This window comes from Trachypithecus francoisi, unplaced genomic scaffold, assembly GCF_009764315.1.
Source record: "Trachypithecus francoisi isolate TF-2019V2 unplaced genomic scaffold, Tfra_2.0 Lachesis_group21, whole genome shotgun sequence".
In the NCBI taxonomy this organism is placed as follows: domain Eukaryota; kingdom Metazoa; phylum Chordata; class Mammalia; order Primates; family Cercopithecidae; genus Trachypithecus; species Trachypithecus francoisi.
The window spans coordinates 22,995,791-23,013,330 of record NW_022681467.1 but is presented as its reverse complement, the minus strand read 5'-3'; the positions used below and the strand labels follow the sequence as shown (position 1 = coordinate 23,013,330).

General features: G+C 55.2%; 1 protein-coding gene across 2 annotated transcripts; it reads right to left on the bottom strand.

The window, feature by feature from the left end:
* CUNH20orf27 (chromosome unknown C20orf27 homolog) lies at positions 1-16,053 on the bottom strand. Of its 2 annotated transcripts, none has more exons than XM_033185782.1 (6): positions 15,341-16,053; positions 6,549-6,653; positions 5,026-5,168; positions 1,951-2,089; positions 904-1,026; positions 1-668 (listed from the first exon to the last, which is right to left on the bottom strand). In XM_033185782.1, the coding sequence occupies exons 2-6, from the start codon at positions 6,565-6,567 to the stop codon at positions 568-570; spliced, it is 525 nt and encodes a 174-aa protein (XP_033041673.1). In that variant the 5' UTR covers positions 6,568-6,653; positions 15,341-16,053; the 3' UTR covers positions 1-567. The 2 variants fall into 2 exon arrangements, with proteins under 2 accessions (XP_033041673.1, XP_033041672.1); XM_033185781.1 differs by having other exon boundaries at positions 6,474-6,653; positions 15,341-15,467.
* Positions 16,054-17,540: the final 1,487 nt, after the last annotated feature.

The following is a 17,540-nucleotide window of genomic DNA, read 5'->3' as shown; positions in this document are numbered from 1 at the left end:
TTCCGGTATCCACTGGAAGTTTTATTTCTTTAGGGTTCTATCCCAACCAGTCGCTTAAAAACCAAGTAACACAGACCTGAGGGCGGGGGCGGGGGTGGGAGCTGGGGACTGCACCTCCCTCCTACTCATGGTGGACAGCAGTGGGGACGAGGGAGGGGCAGGAGAGGTGGCTGAAGCAAGGCAGCAGCAGCAGTAATGGGGCCACGACGCCAGAGCCAGCTCCATCCTCTCCCAGACCCTGGTTGGAGCCCCTATGGCTTGGGGTGGGGAGTGGGAAACCCACCCCAGGCCCTCCCTCTCCCTTCCTCAGACAGCCTCCTTTCGGGCTCAACCCATTTCTTCCGGCAGGAGACTGAGGCACACGGAGAGGAGGAAGTGGGAGAGGAGGACGCGGGAGGGGCAGGGTGGCGGCACAAATGAAGGCAGAGGTGAGAGGCGTGGGCAAGGCCACTCCACCCCCACGCCCACCCCAGAGAGGGGCGAGGAAGCCACACCATCACGCAGCATGTCGGGGGGACAAGGCGGGGTTTAAGGCTGAGGGGCCCGGGGCAAGCAGGGCCTCAGGCCTCAGTCAAAGCCATGCCAGTCGCTGTGCTCTGAGTCATATTCCAACTCGGCGCCCACGCACTTGACACCGTCCAGCAGCATGGGTGTGCCGTGGTGTCGGTCTGCAAGGTGGGGTGCAAGTCAGTGCCATGCTGGCCCCTGGCCCCACCCATGGGGCCCACTAAGGGGACCCCTCCCCTTCCCTCAGGGATCAGCTGGAGGTGGGGACCCACCAAGGAGGTTGAGAACCCCTAAAATGGGCAAGGAGCCCTTGTTCAGCCCTGGTTCCCTGAGGACAGAAACCCTTGCAGTCGAGCTTGTGCATCCCTCCTCCAACCAGGAGCCTCACGCTCTCACCCATGACGCGGGCCTGCACCGTCACGCGCACACAGGTGCCGGTGCCACCTTCGCAGGCTAGCAGTATCTCCTCTTTGAGGACGCCCTCTTTGTGTGCTGAGTACTCGCACTTGACACTATAACCTGCCCGGGGACAAGGGCAAGGGGTCAGTACCTCCCCCAGCCTCCCGATCCTGCCCCTGGCACTCACTGGCCTCTACCCACCACCATGGCAGGGAGCTACACGCTGAGTTGCCCCAAGAAAGGGGCAGGGATGGCCTTTCTGGAGCCCAGAGACCCATCACCCTAGCAGGGGTGCAGAGGTCTCAAAAGCCCATTCTTCAGTGAGCTGGACATGCCTCCAGCCTGTGGGCTACCCCAATGTGGCTCCAAGAGTGAATGAAGTAGGGTCCAATTCAGGCTTCCAAAAGAAGGTCTGGCTGTTTTCTCCCAAAAGGAAGGCAGGGAGAGGTGGTGATGAGGAATGAGGGGGGTGGGGCGGGGTAGGCTTTGAGCAGATCAGATGGCAAGAGGTAAAGGCCTGAGGGGTCTCAATCCAGTGAAGGACAAGGTCATGGGGAGGCTGGTGATGGGGACAGGAAACTGAAGCTGGAGCTCCATGAAACTGACACCCTAGCCTCTGCCAGCCTGGGAGTTGGGGGTGGGGCAGGACCTGAAGGGAGCCTGATAGGAACAGCAGCCTGAAATCCAAGGTCTGGGACTGGTGGGTGCTAGGAGTTATCCACAAGGTGTGTGCAGCTCCAGCAGGTTTTTCTCGAGGGTTAGGGAAGCAGGAGGGAGAGCTGGAGGTTTCAAACCAGTTCCTCAGCGGCTCCTGTCTTGGTTACTGCCCCACAGAGGTAACCATCACACCATGGGCAGGTACAGGCTCATGGACTTCTGTTCAGGGACAGGGAGCAAGGCCTGCCGTGCTGTCACACTGCAAGCTCACAAAGAGGTGCCATGTCCCCGACTTGCTGAGCTGCCCATCCACCCTAGTTGGGGGTAAGGGAGCACCCCATGTTCTCACTCCCACTCCCTATGGGCCTGCTGGAGGAGGGGACGCACCTTCAGGGACGGGCACCACACTGAGGAGCTTGAGGTGCAGGCTGGGGACAGGTGCCTCACGGACGTCCTTGCTCAGCCTGTGCACTGGGGGCAGAGTGAAAGTAATCTCATACCTGTGCAGGATCTTCAGGAAGCCAACCTACAGCAAGAGAGGTGAGGGAGGGAGGCACCTTCACTTCCTGCTTCCCCCAGGCCCACCCAGTTGTGCCACCTATCATCCCATGGACCCCAGCACCTGCTTCCCCAGAGAGCCCAGAAAGCCCAACTCCCTCCATCACTCTAGCTGATCGACCACCCAGCCCAGTGGCCCCAGCCCTTTCACAGACCCCTTCCCTTGAGGGTCCCAGCCCTACAGCTTGGCCAGCAAGACCCTGAGCATCTGTCTCACAGGCCCCAAAGTCCTCAGTGGCTCATTTCATAGACGAGAAAATGGAAGCCACAAAATGACTGGCCAAAGGCCACATAGTGTGGCCAGGGTCAAGTCCTCCCTAGACTTCTTGACCACTCCTGCCATACATGGCACCCAGCAAGGCACCACCCACTGCCTACAAGGAAAGGTTCAAAGTCCCACAGGTCATCTACCTGTCCCCATCACTGCCAGTATCCCAGGGTCAAGGATGCTGGTCTTCCATTCGCTCATAGGATGACACCAGGCCACAGACAGTGCGGGATGAGGGATGGGATCAAATTAGAGACACGACAGTAGACCAGCTGTGTCAGCCCAGAGCTGGCCCACAGGCCTGGTACCAGCCATTGAACTGGGGCCCCTGGCTGCCCTGCTGGCACCGGACTGTGGATGCCCGCCTGCCCACTCAAAGGCTGACTATGCCCAATGGCCCATACTCACAACCCAAGCAATTTCTGTTGTTCATTCACAGTGCTTGGTGATAGGCACCCTCTGGAACAAATGCCATTCTTGGAAACTCCAGTAGTATGAAGGGTCACAAGCCAGGGTGGTTGCTAAGCAGGGTGGCTGGCAGGGGTGCCAGGCCAGCAGGCAAAGGTGCATGCTGTACTCCCAGCTCGCATGAGCACAGACTCCTGCTCACAGTTACTGGGGCTGGGCAGCCCCATCCCTGGGGGCCAACTGGGACTGGCTGCGGAGAGTTTTAGCTCTTCAGTGGGACCAGGTCGATATTGCTACGTGACAAACCTCAGTCCATGTGCCCCCCTCATGCTCTGCTGGTAGAGGGCACACCCGTCAAGAAAGCTTTCTAGCTGTACCTGCTAACTGTGACCCTGTGACGCAGGGGTACTACTTGTAGAATTTTCCAGGGGAAATAGAGATGTGCAAAAAAATACTCTTTGCTGCCTTATTTATAACAATGAAAACAAAAACAGCCATAACACCCAGGAATAGGGAGCCAACTAAGTCAATGATGACACATATCATGGAGCAGTAGGCAGTTGTAAAATCTCGTGGAAAATTATTTACTGACACAGGAGACAGTTCACAACAGAAGCAAGCAAAAACCAGTGTGGACATGGTGATGCCAGCTTTTGTTTTTGGAAACAAAGCTTTTTAAAATAAGCTGGATCCGTCACCATAGTGTTTTCAGAAAAATAGATAAATAAAATTTTAAAAAGCTGGAATAAGCCGGGCGCGGTGGCTCACGCCTGTAATCGCAGCACTTTGGGAGGCCGACAGGGGTGGATCACGAGGTCAGGAGATCGAGACCATCCTGGCCAACAGAGTGAAACCCCGTCTCTACTAAAAATATAAAAAAAATAGCTGAGTGTGGTAGCATGTGCCTGTAATCTCAGCTACTCCAGAGGCTGAGGCAGGAGAATCACTCGAACCCAGGAGTTGGAGGTTGTAGTGAGCCGAGATCACGCCACTGTACTCCAGCCTGGCGACAGAGCGAGACTCCGTCTCAAAAAGAAAAAGAAAAAAAAAAGCTGAAATAACACACATCAGAATATTAACCATGGTTATTTTGGGATAGTATGACTGTGGGTACTTTTAAATTTTTTCACATTTTCTCTGTCTTCCAAATTTTCTCATGTCTATTAAGACATGAGTGGATTTTGCAATGAGGGGAGAGAGCTATTTTTAAAAGTGTTGGTTTGTTCCATTTATTCTCTTGGGGAAGCTGTCAGCTGTAGGACAAAGAGTGGGAACTTCAGAGTTGGACAGAAATGGAGACAAAACCCACCTTTTTTGTTTGTTTGTTTGAGACCGAGTCTCTCTGTTGCCCAGACTGGAGTACACTGGCGCAATCTCAGTTCACTGCAACCTCAGCCTCCTGGGTTCAAGCAATTCTCCTGCCTCAGCCTCCCAAGTAGCTGGGACTACAGGCGTGCGCCACCACACCTGGCTAACTATTGTATTTTTAGTAGAGATGGGTTTTGACACGTTGGCCAGACTAAACCTGGGCCCCTTTTGAGCAGCACGCAGACCCCCCTTGCAGGTCCATCTCAATAGGCCAGACCTCCCCCGACCCAAGGGCACTCCTGTTCAACTCTGGACCCCTGATTTATTGACTGAATAAATAAGGCCTCAGTCTCCATTTTCCCCAATCCAGCTCCACCAAGCAGAAAACAGGGGGTGATAATACTACTTTAAAGAGCCTAACTCAGCCAGAGATTTGGCAAAGAAGGGTTAAAAAAAAAGTTGCACCTTATTATTGCCGTAATTAGCTTCACACCTGCATCACATACATACATTCTTCCATTCTCATACCAACTCTAGGTAATGTGATTGTCTCCACTTGAGAGAAGAGAAACTCAGGTCCCAAGGTCACAGAGCCAGAACGGCTGGCCTAGACCTGAACCCAGGCCAGTGGCACCACAGCCGCGACACTGCCTTCCATTGCTATTGTCTGGGTAAAGCAGATGACAGCAATGGCTCTGCTCATCTTGATCTGGATGACATTCTTGATCTGGATGACATTCTAAATGCTCTCATCTCATTGAAATCTCACTGCCCCCCATCTGACAGATGGGGAAACCAAGGCACAGGGAAAGGCACAGACATGCCTATAAGCCCAGCTGAGAGGAAAGGGGACAGGCACCCAGAAGTCAGGCAGAGCCGGGGAGTGGGAGAAGCTGCTGATGGGGGAGGTGTACATGTACCTTGACCAGAAAGCTGCTGTCACTCTCCTGGGTGACCATGACCACCGAGTCATGCAGCTTCTCATCAAAGTGGACGTGGCTGTGGGATCCTTCCGCATCGTGGCCTGCCGCAAAGCGGATACTCCGGACTCTGGGCTTGTTGCCTAGGAAGAGTGGGAGAGGGCTCTGAGGCCTTTCCCTGTCCTCAGGAAACTCCTCCCGTTTGTCCCCTCGTCGCCCCCAAGACTGCCCTTGACATCATCCAGCTCCCACTGGCTGGGCTCTTTTCAAGGCTAGGTGGACACTGGTATCATGAGGCTTGAGGCCTCCCGCAAAAATGCATCCCCTGAGAGTGGGCGTAGGGGGACTCAGGGACTGGCTAATATGACCCTTGCTTGAAGGGGATGGGGCTGGTGCCAGAGACAGGAAGGGACAGTCTTCCAGACTCCCACCAAGCCAGGGCAGCGTGGGGCTCAGGCCAGTCCTCCAGAGGAAGACTGCCCAGTGCTCTCCTTCATAGTGCAAAGCCCCCCATCCCTGGGGCCTACCCCCAAGCTGTGTCAGTGCATGAGGCTCCTGCCTGCCCATCCTCATGACCCAAACCTGAAAGGGCAGGGACAGGAACAGGCTTTAGGGGATCTGCCTAGGGGTGGCAGAAACAAAGGTTATCAAAAAACACACTCAGCCCACGTAGGTGAGGCTGCAGCTGCCACTAAACCTCACTGGCCACTGGCAAGCAAGAAGAGAGAACCCAAGGAAACTTCCAGACCCACCCCAAGACCCCCTTCCTTCCTCTGCCTAACCCACCATCAAGGTCCTCAGCTGTCTCTGAGCTGGGTCGGGTTCTCCAAGACCAGAAAGGGCAGAGGGATGGGAAAAGTAGGGTAGCCAGGAGCCGGGCTGAAGGCCTGGACTGGATGAACACTCAGGCTGGGGAGGCCGAGAGCATGGCCCTAGTCCTTTCTGACCCCTGGCCCCTAGGCCCTCCCACCAAGAGTCCTGCCCAGGGTCCTCTTAGTGGGAGGACCTGATCCAGCTTTGAGCCAGCCTCTTGGATACTCGGAGGCCCAGGAGGCCAGCCTGGCACATCCACAATCCCTGGTGAGCCCCACAGAACTAACCCTCAAATCTCACCAGATCACCCTGGCCTAAAACCCTCCCTTATCCCTTCTGGATTCTGAACGAAACTCAAATTCCCTTCCACAGCCTGCTGTGGCCCTCCCATGTCACCAGTCTCGGTGCTCACCACAAGCCCCTCAGCTCCCCCAACCCCCACAGTGGAAGAGCAAAGACACAAGAGCACACATCTCCACAGACCAGCCTAAGGAGTCAGCAGGGCTCCGCAGAGGTCCCTGCTAGGGCTTTTATGAGCCCCAGGACCTGGCACAAACATATTCCCAATCACATTCGCACACCAACACACACGCACTCACACATGCACACACATACACAGGTGGTGCGGGCCCTACCTGCAGCAATGGCCCTCCTACCAGGGCCCACTGGAGGAGCTTGTGCAAGCCCCACCAGGCCAGGAAGGCACTTACCCTTGTTAGCCGCAGCCATGGACGCCCTCCCTGCCACGCAGCTCCTGCCGGACACCGCCACTCACATTCAGCGGCCTCCCATGCTCCAGGGACACCAGCAGGAGCCTGAAGATAGGGAGTGGGGAGGGCAGGGGTCAGGGCCACCCATGGACCCATCATGGTTTGGGGAGAACAGAGGAGCTCCCTTCAGGAAGGACTCAAACAGCTACTGCTCTCAGCAGCCCAAGTGGTGTCTGAACTCTCTAGCATGGGGCTTCTGCCCACATTCACCAAGAGCCCTCACCCCTTCCTCATATCCCAGTGACTCAGGGTTCTGCCAGCATGTGCTGAGCTGCAGCTTCTAGGTGCCAAAGCAACAGCATAGGACTCCTATCCCCAGCACTCCCAGAGGCTGGCAGGAGGGGCAGCCTGGAAAGGAGGATTTTATTGGTATTTTCCGGGGACCAGTTCTGGTCTTGCTGACCCTGAAGGCTGGGCCTAGAGCTGCATTATTCAGGTTGCACAAGCAATGCAGCTGGGTGAGGTCAGAGGCAACAGTGTGCTTGATGGTGGGCAAGAACAGGGGACCACAGAAAATAAACATGTTCTTAGAGCTTTCCCTCCTGGGGATCGGTCAGGGCCATGTGCAAAACAGATGCCTGTGGAGGGGGTGTGCCCCCATCTGAACCCGCCATTCAGACCCTGCCCCGAGTCTCAGGCCTGCCTCTGGCTCATCTTCCCAACGGCAGCCTCAGCACAGGGGCAGTGAGAGGCACCCCAGGAAGCCTCCAATAGGCCGAGCTGGGACTATCTGAGCATCAAAAAGAATAATGAGTGCAACTGATGCAAACAGATGGAACACATGAAAGCAGGGCATTCACAGAGATTATTAAAAAAGAAGAGGGAAAGCAAAACAAACAAACCCAAGCCCTCAAAAGCCCTCATTTGTCACCACTGACGGTAGCAGTGCCCTCTTTACTCTGAAAGCTAGGGATTAAAGAGAAAGAATTCAGCCTGTCTCTTGGCCTTTCTTGTGACCAAATTGCCCTAGTGGTTGATGGAAAGCTCTTCTTTCGGGAAGAATTCCTGCTAATAAATAACAAAGAAATCACCAAATGCTAAGTCATTCTGCAACCACTAAAGAAACAAATGCTGGCCGGGCGCGGTGGCTCAAGCCTGTAATCCCAGCACTTTGGGAGGCCGAGACGGGCGGATCACGAGGTCAGGAGATCGAGACCATCCTGGCTAACCCGGTGAAACCCCATCTCTACTAAATAATACAAAAAACTAGCCAGGCGAGGTGGCGGGCGCCTGTAGCCCCAGCTACTCGGGAGGCTGAGGCAGAAGAATGGCATAAACCTGGGAGGTGGAGCTTGCAGTGGGCTGAAATCTGGCCACTGCACTCCAGCCTGGGCGACAGAGTGAGACTCTGTCTCAAAAAAAAAAAAAAAAAAAAGAAACAAATGCTGGAGGCAACCAGAGCCAGTGGATGCTAAACCAGAGGGGAAAGTTGACAGGAAGCAGATACTCACAGGCGCCCAAGTGTCACTGACAGAGGACCTGGTGTGTGTGTGTAGTTTTTTTTTTTCCTTTGGTTTTTGTTTTTTGTTTTTTGAGACAGAGTTTTGCTTGTCACCCAGGCTGGGGTGCAATGGCACAATCTCAGCTCACTGCAACATCTGCCTCCTGGGTTCAAACGACTCTCCTGCCTCAGTTTCCCAAGTAGCTGAGACTCATGCCTGGCTAATTTTTGTATTTTTAGTAGAGATGGGGTTTCACCATGTTGGCCAGGCTGGTCTCAAACTCCTGACCTCAAGTGATCTGCCCACTTTGGCCTCCCAAGTGCTGGGATTACAGGCGTGAGCCGCTGCGCCTGACTGAGGACCTGGTGTTTAAGAGGAATAGCGTCCTTTGTAGGGACATGGATGCAGCTGGAAACCATCATTCTTAGCAAACTATCACAAGAAGAGAAAACCAAACACCGCATGTTCTCACTCATAGGTGGGAACTGAACAATGAGATCACTTGGACTCGGGAAGGGGAACATCACACACTGGGGCCTATCATGGAGAGGGGGGAGGAGGGAGGGATTGCATTGGGGAGTTATACATGATATAAACGTTATGCACATGTACCCTAGAACTTAAAGTATAATTAAAAAAAAAAAAAAAATCTGGCCGGGCGCGGTGGCTCAAGCCTGTAATCCCAGCACTTTGGGAGGCCGAGGCGGGCGGATCACGAGGTCAGGAGATCGAGATCATCCTGGCTAACACGGTGAAACCCCGTCTCTACTAAAAAAATACAAAAAACTAGCCGGGCGCGGTGGCGGGCGCCTGTAGTCCCAGCTACTCCGGAGGCTGAGGCAGGAGAATGGCGTGAACCCGGGAGGCGGAGCTTGCAGTGAGCTGAGATCCGGCCACTGCACTCCAGCCTGGGCGACAGAGCGAGACTCCGTCTCAAAAAAAAAAAAAATCTAAGATTAAAAAAAAAAAAAAAAAGAGGAATAGCACGAGTTTGCAATGGAGGGATGTGACTTCTCCCAGTCACCCACTGGTCTATCTCTCTACTTTGTGCAGGACAGCCTGTCACACTGATGCCTCCTGAAGTGAGGCAGCCCAAAGTCACAGCATCACTGACAAGGGATTTCTGCCAAAAAGGTTTAACCTGGATCTAAACCAGCCTCTAGCTTCAACTTCTTATTTGCTGAAAACACAAAGGAGAGTGGAACAAATTTAATGACTCCACGAGAAAGCAATGAGACAAGCCCAGAAGGCAGGACATTCTACAGGATGACTGACCTGTTTTTTGTTTTTGTTTTTGTTTTCAAATGTCAAGAAGAAAAATAAAACAGGCTAGGCACGGTGGCTCACACCTATAATCCCAGCAATTTCGTGGATCACCAGGTAAGGAGTTCAAGACCAGCCTGGCCAACATAGTGAAACCCCATCTCTACTAAAAGTACAAACATTAGCCGGGTGTCGTGACGGGCGCCTGTAGTCCCAGCTACTTGGGAGGCTGAAGCAGGAGAATCACTTGAATCCAGGAGGCAGAGGGTGCAGTGAGCCGAGATCACACCACGACACTCCAGCCTGGGTGACACAGCGAGACTCTGTCTCAAGAAAAAAAAAAAAGAAAAAGAAAACAAGGGAGATTGTTCTAGATAAGAAAGCGGCAAACTACAGCTGATTACGCAGCTGATGGTAGGGTTGCTGCCTATTTTTTTGTTTTTGTTTTTTGAGACAGGGTCTCACTGTCCAGCCCAGGCTGGAGTCCAGCTCACTGCTGCCTTGATCTCCCAGGCTCAAGCAATCCTCCCACCCCAGCCTCCCAAGTAGCTGAGACCACAGCCACACACCACCATGCCTGGCTAATTTTTGTAGAGACAGGGTTGCCCAGGCTGGTCTCAAATTCCGGAGCTTAAGTGATCCGACCCCATCAGCCTCCCAAAGTGCTGGGATTACAGGCATGAGCCGCCGGGCCTGGAAAATAAAGTTTTTTGTAAATAAAGTTTTACTAATAGAACACTACACTTCATTCACTTACATGTTGTCTGTTTTTGCACTAAAACAAAGCTACTTCCAAGTAGTTATGATAGAGACCATATGGCCTGCAAAGTTTAAACCATTTATGATCTGGCCCTTCAGAGCAAAGGTTTGCCAACCCCTGTTCTAGATCAACACACACTTACAGACCAAAAAAGGATAATCTTCAGGACAACTGATCTGTTTTTTTCACCACATCAGCTGCGAGAAGAAAAATAAAGTAGAGGGTGTTTCGAACTACCTATCAAAGAAGACATCTGTGGGGGCCAGGTGCTGCGGCTCACACCTGTAATCCCAGCACTTTGGGAAGCCAAAGCAGGTGGATCACCTGAGGTCAGGAGTTTGGGACCAGCCTGGCCAACATGGCGAAACCCCATCTCTACTAAAAATACAAAAATTAGCCAGGCGTGGTGGCGTGCGCCTATAGTCCCAGCTAGTCAGGAGGCTGAGGCAGGAGAACTGCTTGAACCTGGGACGCAGAGGTTGCAGTGAGCCAAGATCCTGCCACTGCACTCCAGCCTGGGTGACACAGTGAGACTCTGTCTCAAAAAAAGAACAGGCTGGGCGCGGTGGCTCACACCTGTAATCCCAGCACTTTGGGACGCCAAGGCAGGCGGATCACCTGAGGTTGGGAGTTCGAAACCAGCCTGGCCAACACGGAGAAACCCTGTCTCTACTAAAAAATACAAAATTAGCCAGGCGTGGTGGGGCATGCCTGTAATCCAGCTACTCAGGAGGCTGAGGCAGGAGAATCACTTGAACCCGGGAGGCGGAGGTTGTGATGAGCCGAGATCGTGCCATTGTACTCTAGCCTGGGCAAAAGGAGCAAAACTCTGTCTCAAAAAAAAAAAAAAAAAGACATTTGGGGGATCTGGAAAATGTAAATGGCCTGGACATGAGGTGACACTAAGAAATGAGTTGATTTTGTTAGGTACGATCATGGAATTGTATTAGGTAAAGAAATATGTCCTTATTTTTTCAGGGAAACACACTGAAGAATTTAGAGATGAGTGACACTGGCTCGTCAGCCCAGGAAAAGATGAGGAACTACAGGGTGGCCTCATAGTCTAGGGCTGGGCCTGTGGAGGGCATGACCTCAAGGTCCCTCTGGTGCCAAGCTGCCCTGGGAGCAGGTGTGGCCTCACCTCACTCCCCACTCCTCAATGTGGGCAAAGTCCACCCATGCCCAAGCCTTGCCTCATGGGCAGGGTGTTCACAGTTTGGGTACCACCAGGAGCCTCCTTTGGCCAATGCACCAGGAGAGCAACCCCCTCTTAGAGGTGAGCTTCCAGGCCCCAGCCTAGGGTGCAGGAAGTGGAGCTACACCCATTCACCTCTGGCCAGGGCCACTGTGGGGTCGGTTGCCTCAGCCCTAGAAAGCTCAGCTTGTCCCCAGGGAACTTGGTCTTGGAGAGCAGCCTGCCGTAACCCACCGCCGACTACAGCTGCCCCCAAAGCTGTGAACTCAGAGCATATGACAAATGGCCAAGTGCAAGAGTGTGAGGCCCTCCTCCTATCCTGCAGAGGCTGCTCCAGCCACACCTCTGCAGCCAGGAGGCAGTGACAGCCCAGGGTCCACAAGGTCCCCCCATCTCCCAGGATGCTCCCTGAAGGCTCAGGTCAAACTGCACTAGTGGCTGGTAAGCAAAGGCCACAGGCCCTTTTCACAAAACACTGACCCGGTCCATGCAGGGCGCTTTCCCTGTCTTCCCCCCAACTACTGCCTGACCCCGCCCCCCGCCTTTGTCCAGGTCATCCCTTCAGCCAGAAACAATCGCATCCCTCCCAGCCACACCTTCGACAGGGTCTCAACCCCAACATTTCTTTTTTAAGGATGCACACCCTGCAAATCCCAGGACAGGACTACAGCTCTTTACGGATTTCCCTGTCTCATGTCTGGGATCATTTGATATCCCTCTTCCTTACTTTACAAGGGTAGTGACTGTTTCTTTTTTTTTTTTTTTTGAGACGGAGTCTCGCCCTGTCGCCCAGCCTGGAGTGCAGTGGCGCAATCTCGGCTCACTGCAAGCTCCGCCTCCCAGGTTCACGCCATTCTCCTGCCTCAGCCTCCCGAGTAGCTGGGAATACAGGCGCCCACCACCTCGCCTGGCTAGTTTTTTGTATTTTTTTAGTAGAGACGGGGTTTCACCGTGTTAGCCAGGATGGTCTCGATCTCCTGACCTCGTGATCCGCCCGTCTCGGCCTCCCAAAGTGCTGGGATTACAGGCTTGAGCCACCGCGCCCGGTCTAGTGACTGTGTTTCTGTCAAACCCTGTGTCCCCGGCACTCAGCGCAGCACCAGACAGGGGGGAGCTATGTTTTGTTTATGTTTGTTGAATGAATGACCACATCACATTTGCTTAGAGAGCTTGGCCAAGGCCCATACTTCAGCACTAAATGATATGGTCAGAGCCAGCGACTGCACTGGGGGCTCTCAGGAAGCAGAACTCCCCACCCCACTCTCTTACCCTACCCCTGCCCTGGGGGCACTTCCCTCTTGCTGGCCCCCGCCAAGTGGCCTCCCACTGGCATTCCTCAAGCCTTGCTGCAATCAGCTGGTTACCTGTCCATGCCTGCTTTGAGAGGGACATGCCTCATCCCCACTGAGGGTGGGACCCACATCTCATTGCAGTGCCCAGTATTCAGTAAAGGGCAAACACTCAGGGCCTATAACCCTTGGGACAGTGAGGACATAAAGGCAGGAAGCAAGTGACTTCAGGAAGCCATAGGAAACTGGGAAAACCAAACCTCCTTTCTCAATGGAGAACCTGCTGGTCGCTGTCCCCTGGGAGCTGGACTCTTGTCCACATATAATTCCTCATCAGAAACAGGCAAAGAGGGCACTGGGCCTCCCCTGCTGCAGCTGTGTCCACAGAGAACAGCTAGGCCACCACACAAACCCAAGCCTGGCCCTGCCTCCAGCCTCCTCCTGTGCTAACCAAGACTTTACCGTGGCTCAATCCACAAGGTCCCCAGAGGCAGCAGTCCTGGTTCAAATTCAGGATCTGCCCTTGCTAGCTGCTTGGGTGAGTTCTTTCACTTCTCTGTCCCTGTTTCCTAATGTGTAACACAGGAATAAGCAGTGGCCTCTTCCTCCCAGGGTTTGCTGCAACTGTCTCTGAAGCTCTGTGACAATGCACCCCCACCTCTGCAAAAGCAAACCCCCAAAGGCCTGGTTTCTAAAGCAACAGCAATTTCAGCAGCACCGTCAGAGAGGCACTTCAGGCCAATCCTGGAGGAGCCAGGAATGACCCTTAGAGTGGGCCCCAGGGACGTCAGCCTTCTTGGAAAACAGCTCAAGGGTTGAGGGGGCCTCCCTCCTCCTGCCTCCCCCTTCTCCCACTCCCACAGCAGCCAGGTCCCTAGTGAGGGTCAGAGAACAGATGCTGGGAGTTCCCAGTCCCCCTAACCAGAGGGGCCCACAAGGAAGATGTGCAGAATGAACATTCTGGAAAACTGGGAAATGACCAGGGAGGAACATGGTGCCCCTCCCCCCAGCAAAAAAGAATTATACCCTCCCTGCTGAGATGGGGTGTCAGCAAGCTTCTAGTCCCCAGCCCAGGGTGCAGGAAGAGGAGTTACACCCATTCACCTCTGGCCAGTATGCTCCCAACGTATGAGACCTCATTTCTCATTCCTTCTTCAATCCCCATTCTCATTGTGGTTCAAAGTCTTTCTCTCTTGAGCCAGGAACTCCGCAACCTTCCACCCTCCCTACCTCTTCCTCTCCTACCCCAGCCTGGGGCTCAGTCCTGGCTCAAGCACTCAGTCCAGCAGAAGCACTGCGTAGCCTCCCATTAAAGCTCATGCCTGTGAAAAGAACACCCATTAAGGCCTTGAGATGGGGCCACATTGACCTGCTGACTCTCAGCACTGGACACAGCAGGGGCCACACATACTCAGAACAAGGCCTGGAAAGGTGAGGCTGGAGGTCAGAAGTTGTGGCAGCTTCACATCAACTCAGCCTTAATGTGACTTCATTTCCTTCTCCCTCCAGCGGGCCAAAGGTGCAAAGATAAGTATGGGTGTTCTCTCTCCCTCTAACAGTGAGGTGCTGGGGGTGGGGGTGGGGGAATATGGAAAGGGACCCTCACCACCCACACCTTCCTGCCTCCCCAACAAGTGCTGCCCTCCTCTGCCCAGCATTCTCCCCTCTTTGCCCTCAGCTAGTGGGTGCTTAGCCTCCAGATGGCATGCCCCACCTACGCCCTGCCCTGGGCCTGTGATCCAGAGGTCCCAAGAAGCAGAGGCCAGGCTGGTGCAGGGAGTCAGCCGAGGTGAGGGTGGGAGCACACAGGATTATCTCCCAGGGACAGGGCTGCGGCCTCGTAGCTCAGGATGGATAGAATGTGGGGGGTTATCCAGCTACATTTTCCCTCCACAGAAGACCAGAATGGGAGGGAGATAGGGGTGCTGCCCCGACTTTCTTCAACTCCCCGGGGCAGAAAATGCCCTACCCCTATTTTCCAGTGCCAAGATTCAAGAAGAAAGGCAAGCGGAGACTTCCCTTTCTCAGTCCCTGCTTACTAATGGAAACATCGGTCCAGAACCTAAATCCAGTCCCTCCTCCTTCGTGCCACCGGGGGGGAGGTGCAGCCCAAGCCCCCGAGGCCCCAGGGGCCCAGGTGTAGGACCCTTTATCCTCTCCGGCAGCCATCCCTGTGGGTGTGGCACCCCCGCCACACCCCATTCCTGTCATCTCAGGGGGAGGGGGGAAATGCAATCGGACATCCCCCCCATCCAATCCATCCCGAGCTGCGAGGCGGCGGCTCTGTCCCTCGGAGATAATCCTGTGCGCTCCCCACCTTCGCTCACCTCGGCTGACGCAGGAGTCTCCGGAGCCCGCACTCCCAGACATCACTGCCCTCCTTCCTGAGGGTGCTGAGGCTCGGAGGCTCAGAGATGCTACTCCTCCAAGGTCATGCAGCGAGGCAGCGGCAATGAACAGGGTCGTGGGGGGGGGGGGGGGCGCTGACCCCATTACGCCCCCGCCCTCACTACCGCACTCGTGCCCCCGGACAATCGCTTAGCAGAAAACACCCCAGCTGCACCAGCTAACGGTCACTAAGCCCCAGGAACCTGACATCACTCTAGTTCAGGTGCTGGGGAGTCCTCCAGGCCCGGCCCCGACAGCGGAGCCCCCCACCCTAGCCCTGCCATCACGGCCGCTGGGGTCCCAGGCACTGACTGCTCAGGACAGGGCCGGGACCGGGAGGGGACCTCGGTGAACGGGAATGAACCGGGAGGCAGGGAGCAGAGAGGTGGCCTCACCTTGCGGGGTGCACGCCGGGGCTGGGGAGGGCAGGGACGACCGCTGCGGGCGGCTGCAGGGGCTCAACGCCGAGCACGAGGAAGGGAGCCCCGCGCGCTGCCGCCCGCCCGTCGGCACGCCCCCACCTCCGCCCATTGGTTGATCTGGGGGTGGGGCAAGGGATGCTTCGGACCAATAAGCGGGCTCCAAAGAACGGCCAACTGGCGAGGGCCGCCTACGTCACGTGCAAGGGTCGATGAGGCTGCGCCCTGCGAGTCCGCGCCTACCAGGCGAGCTCTCGCGAGGAAGGTGGGCAGGCGGCCCAACTGGGCCAGGGGCCAGAACCCGGCAAGGGAAGAGGGGGAAGGAGGGCCGCGGGTTGGCCCCGCCCCCGCCGCTTCCCCCTAGGGGATAGTGCCTCCAGCCTTGACGCTTGCTAAGGACGCACCTCCCTTGGGCCCTGCGCTGACAGGAGGGCTGTCGGGCGCGTCCCGGGGCTGGGTGGAGCTCTTGAAGGTCGCCTTTCTCCCGGGGCTTCCACGCTGGCTTCGGCCATCGATACGGGCCGTGTTAGTCTCGTTCAGGAGCTGAGGAACCCTCCATCACTCCTGTTTCGACCCCAGGGTTTGGACCTCTTCCCCTTCCACCCCATCCCCTGTGTCGGAAGAAGCGCCCCCGTGCGGGCCCGAGACGCGTCCCGGGAGCCCGGCCAGGCTTGGAGAAGCATCAGAACAAAGAAGGCACGCGGGCTGGGGGCTGGGAGAGCCTGTGACGCGCCCCCGGGGATCGCAGCCTCTGCTCCCGGTCTCCATGGAGGCGGTCGCCATGGCAGCGAGATGCGCCTCTTTCGGCACTGCGGGGTGGGATGTGGGCGCCTGCAATGAGCCAGGGAGCGAGAGGCGTGGCCCTCCGGTCTGCGGGGGTTCTTGCCGGTGCTCTCCGCCTGCCGGTTCGCGAACACCCCACCTACACTTCGCCCGTGGGGACGGATTCCCCAAAGTGCCCGCAGTAAGCCGTCCGGAGCACGCAGCGCGTTCCTTCCAACGGAACTAGAGGAGAGGCGACCTGGGCGGCTGAAGGCCAGCTTCCCTTCAGCAGGGCCGGGGTCGCTGCCTTAAAGGAGCCCTCAAGTCTGCCACCCTGTGGCCCATAACCTGTCTGCTGATCTGTCTGCACACTGTTGGCAAATTAATCTTTCTGAGCTCTTGTTTTCATCGCGTCCCTCTCCTGCTCCAAAGCCCTCTGGGACTGTCTCCAGTAGCGCTTCACAAACTTTAGCAGCATTTTCGGTGATTCATGTGCCCTCGCGTTTGAGAGACAGCACTTACATTGAGAGCTTTTCACATTCTGATCTCAGCCCACTCACTCCTGCCCACTCTAGCCACTCCCACCCCACTACCTTTAGACCTTGTCTTGAAGGTCTAAAGTTGGCAGACGGTGGGCCCCAAGTCGCCTGTAGATGTATTTTGTTTAGCCCACATGGGGCTTTTTAAAAAAGTTCTTCCCCCTTCTGCCTCCCCCTCCTCTTTCTGGAATCAGGAATCTGGTTTCGTGGCTTCTTTTGAAATATCAAAAGATCTAACGACATGGGCTCACATTCCAGCCTGGCATTACTAGCCCCGTAAGAGCACATCACTTTACCATAGTCCCCACCAATCCCTGTTTCTCACGGTTAATTACCTTCTGGGTCAGTGCAGACATTTGTGATCCCCTCTCCTTATCCAACCTTCCAACCTGGAAGGTCCTCCCCACTCTCTTATAGCCAAAATTCAAGCCCTCTTCAACCAGGATAAGGTTTGCCTATTTATTTATTTATTTTTGAGACAGAGTGTCACTCTGTCTCCCAGGCTGGACACCTGGCACCATCTCGGCTCACTACAGCCTCCGCCCCCCTGGGTTCAAGCCATTCTTCTGCCTCAGCCTCCCGAGCAGCTGGGATTACAGGCACTCGCCACCACACCCAGGGCTAATTTTTGTATTTTTAGTAGAGACAGGGTTTCACCATGTTGGTTAGGCTGGTCTTGAACTCCAAGCCTCAAGTGATCTGCCTGCCTCAGCCTCCCAAGGTGCTGGGATTACAGGCGTGAGCCACCGTACCTGGCCCAACCCTGCTTTGTTCAAAAGTCTTTCTAGCCAACTTCTCAAAACCATCTCTGGTGTGGGCTCTCTCAAACACAAATGCTGCTAACTGCACAGCCCGGGGTTATTTCCGAATTGTCA

Excerpts from the sequence above, each read along its gene's own strand:
- CUNH20orf27 (XM_033185781.1), bottom strand. The coding sequence starts at position 6,567 with ATGGCTGCGGCTAACAAGGGTAAGTGCCTTCCTGGCCTGGTGGGGCTT. Across the intron at positions 1,027-1,950 it reads TGTGGTGCCCGTCCCTGAAG|GTTATAGTGTCAAGTGCGAG; the intron begins GTGCGTCCCCTC and ends GTCCCCGGGCAG. Across the intron at positions 669-903 it reads GGTGCAGGCCCGCGTCATGG|ACCGACACCACGGCACACCC; the intron begins GTGAGAGCGTGA and ends CCCACCTTGCAG.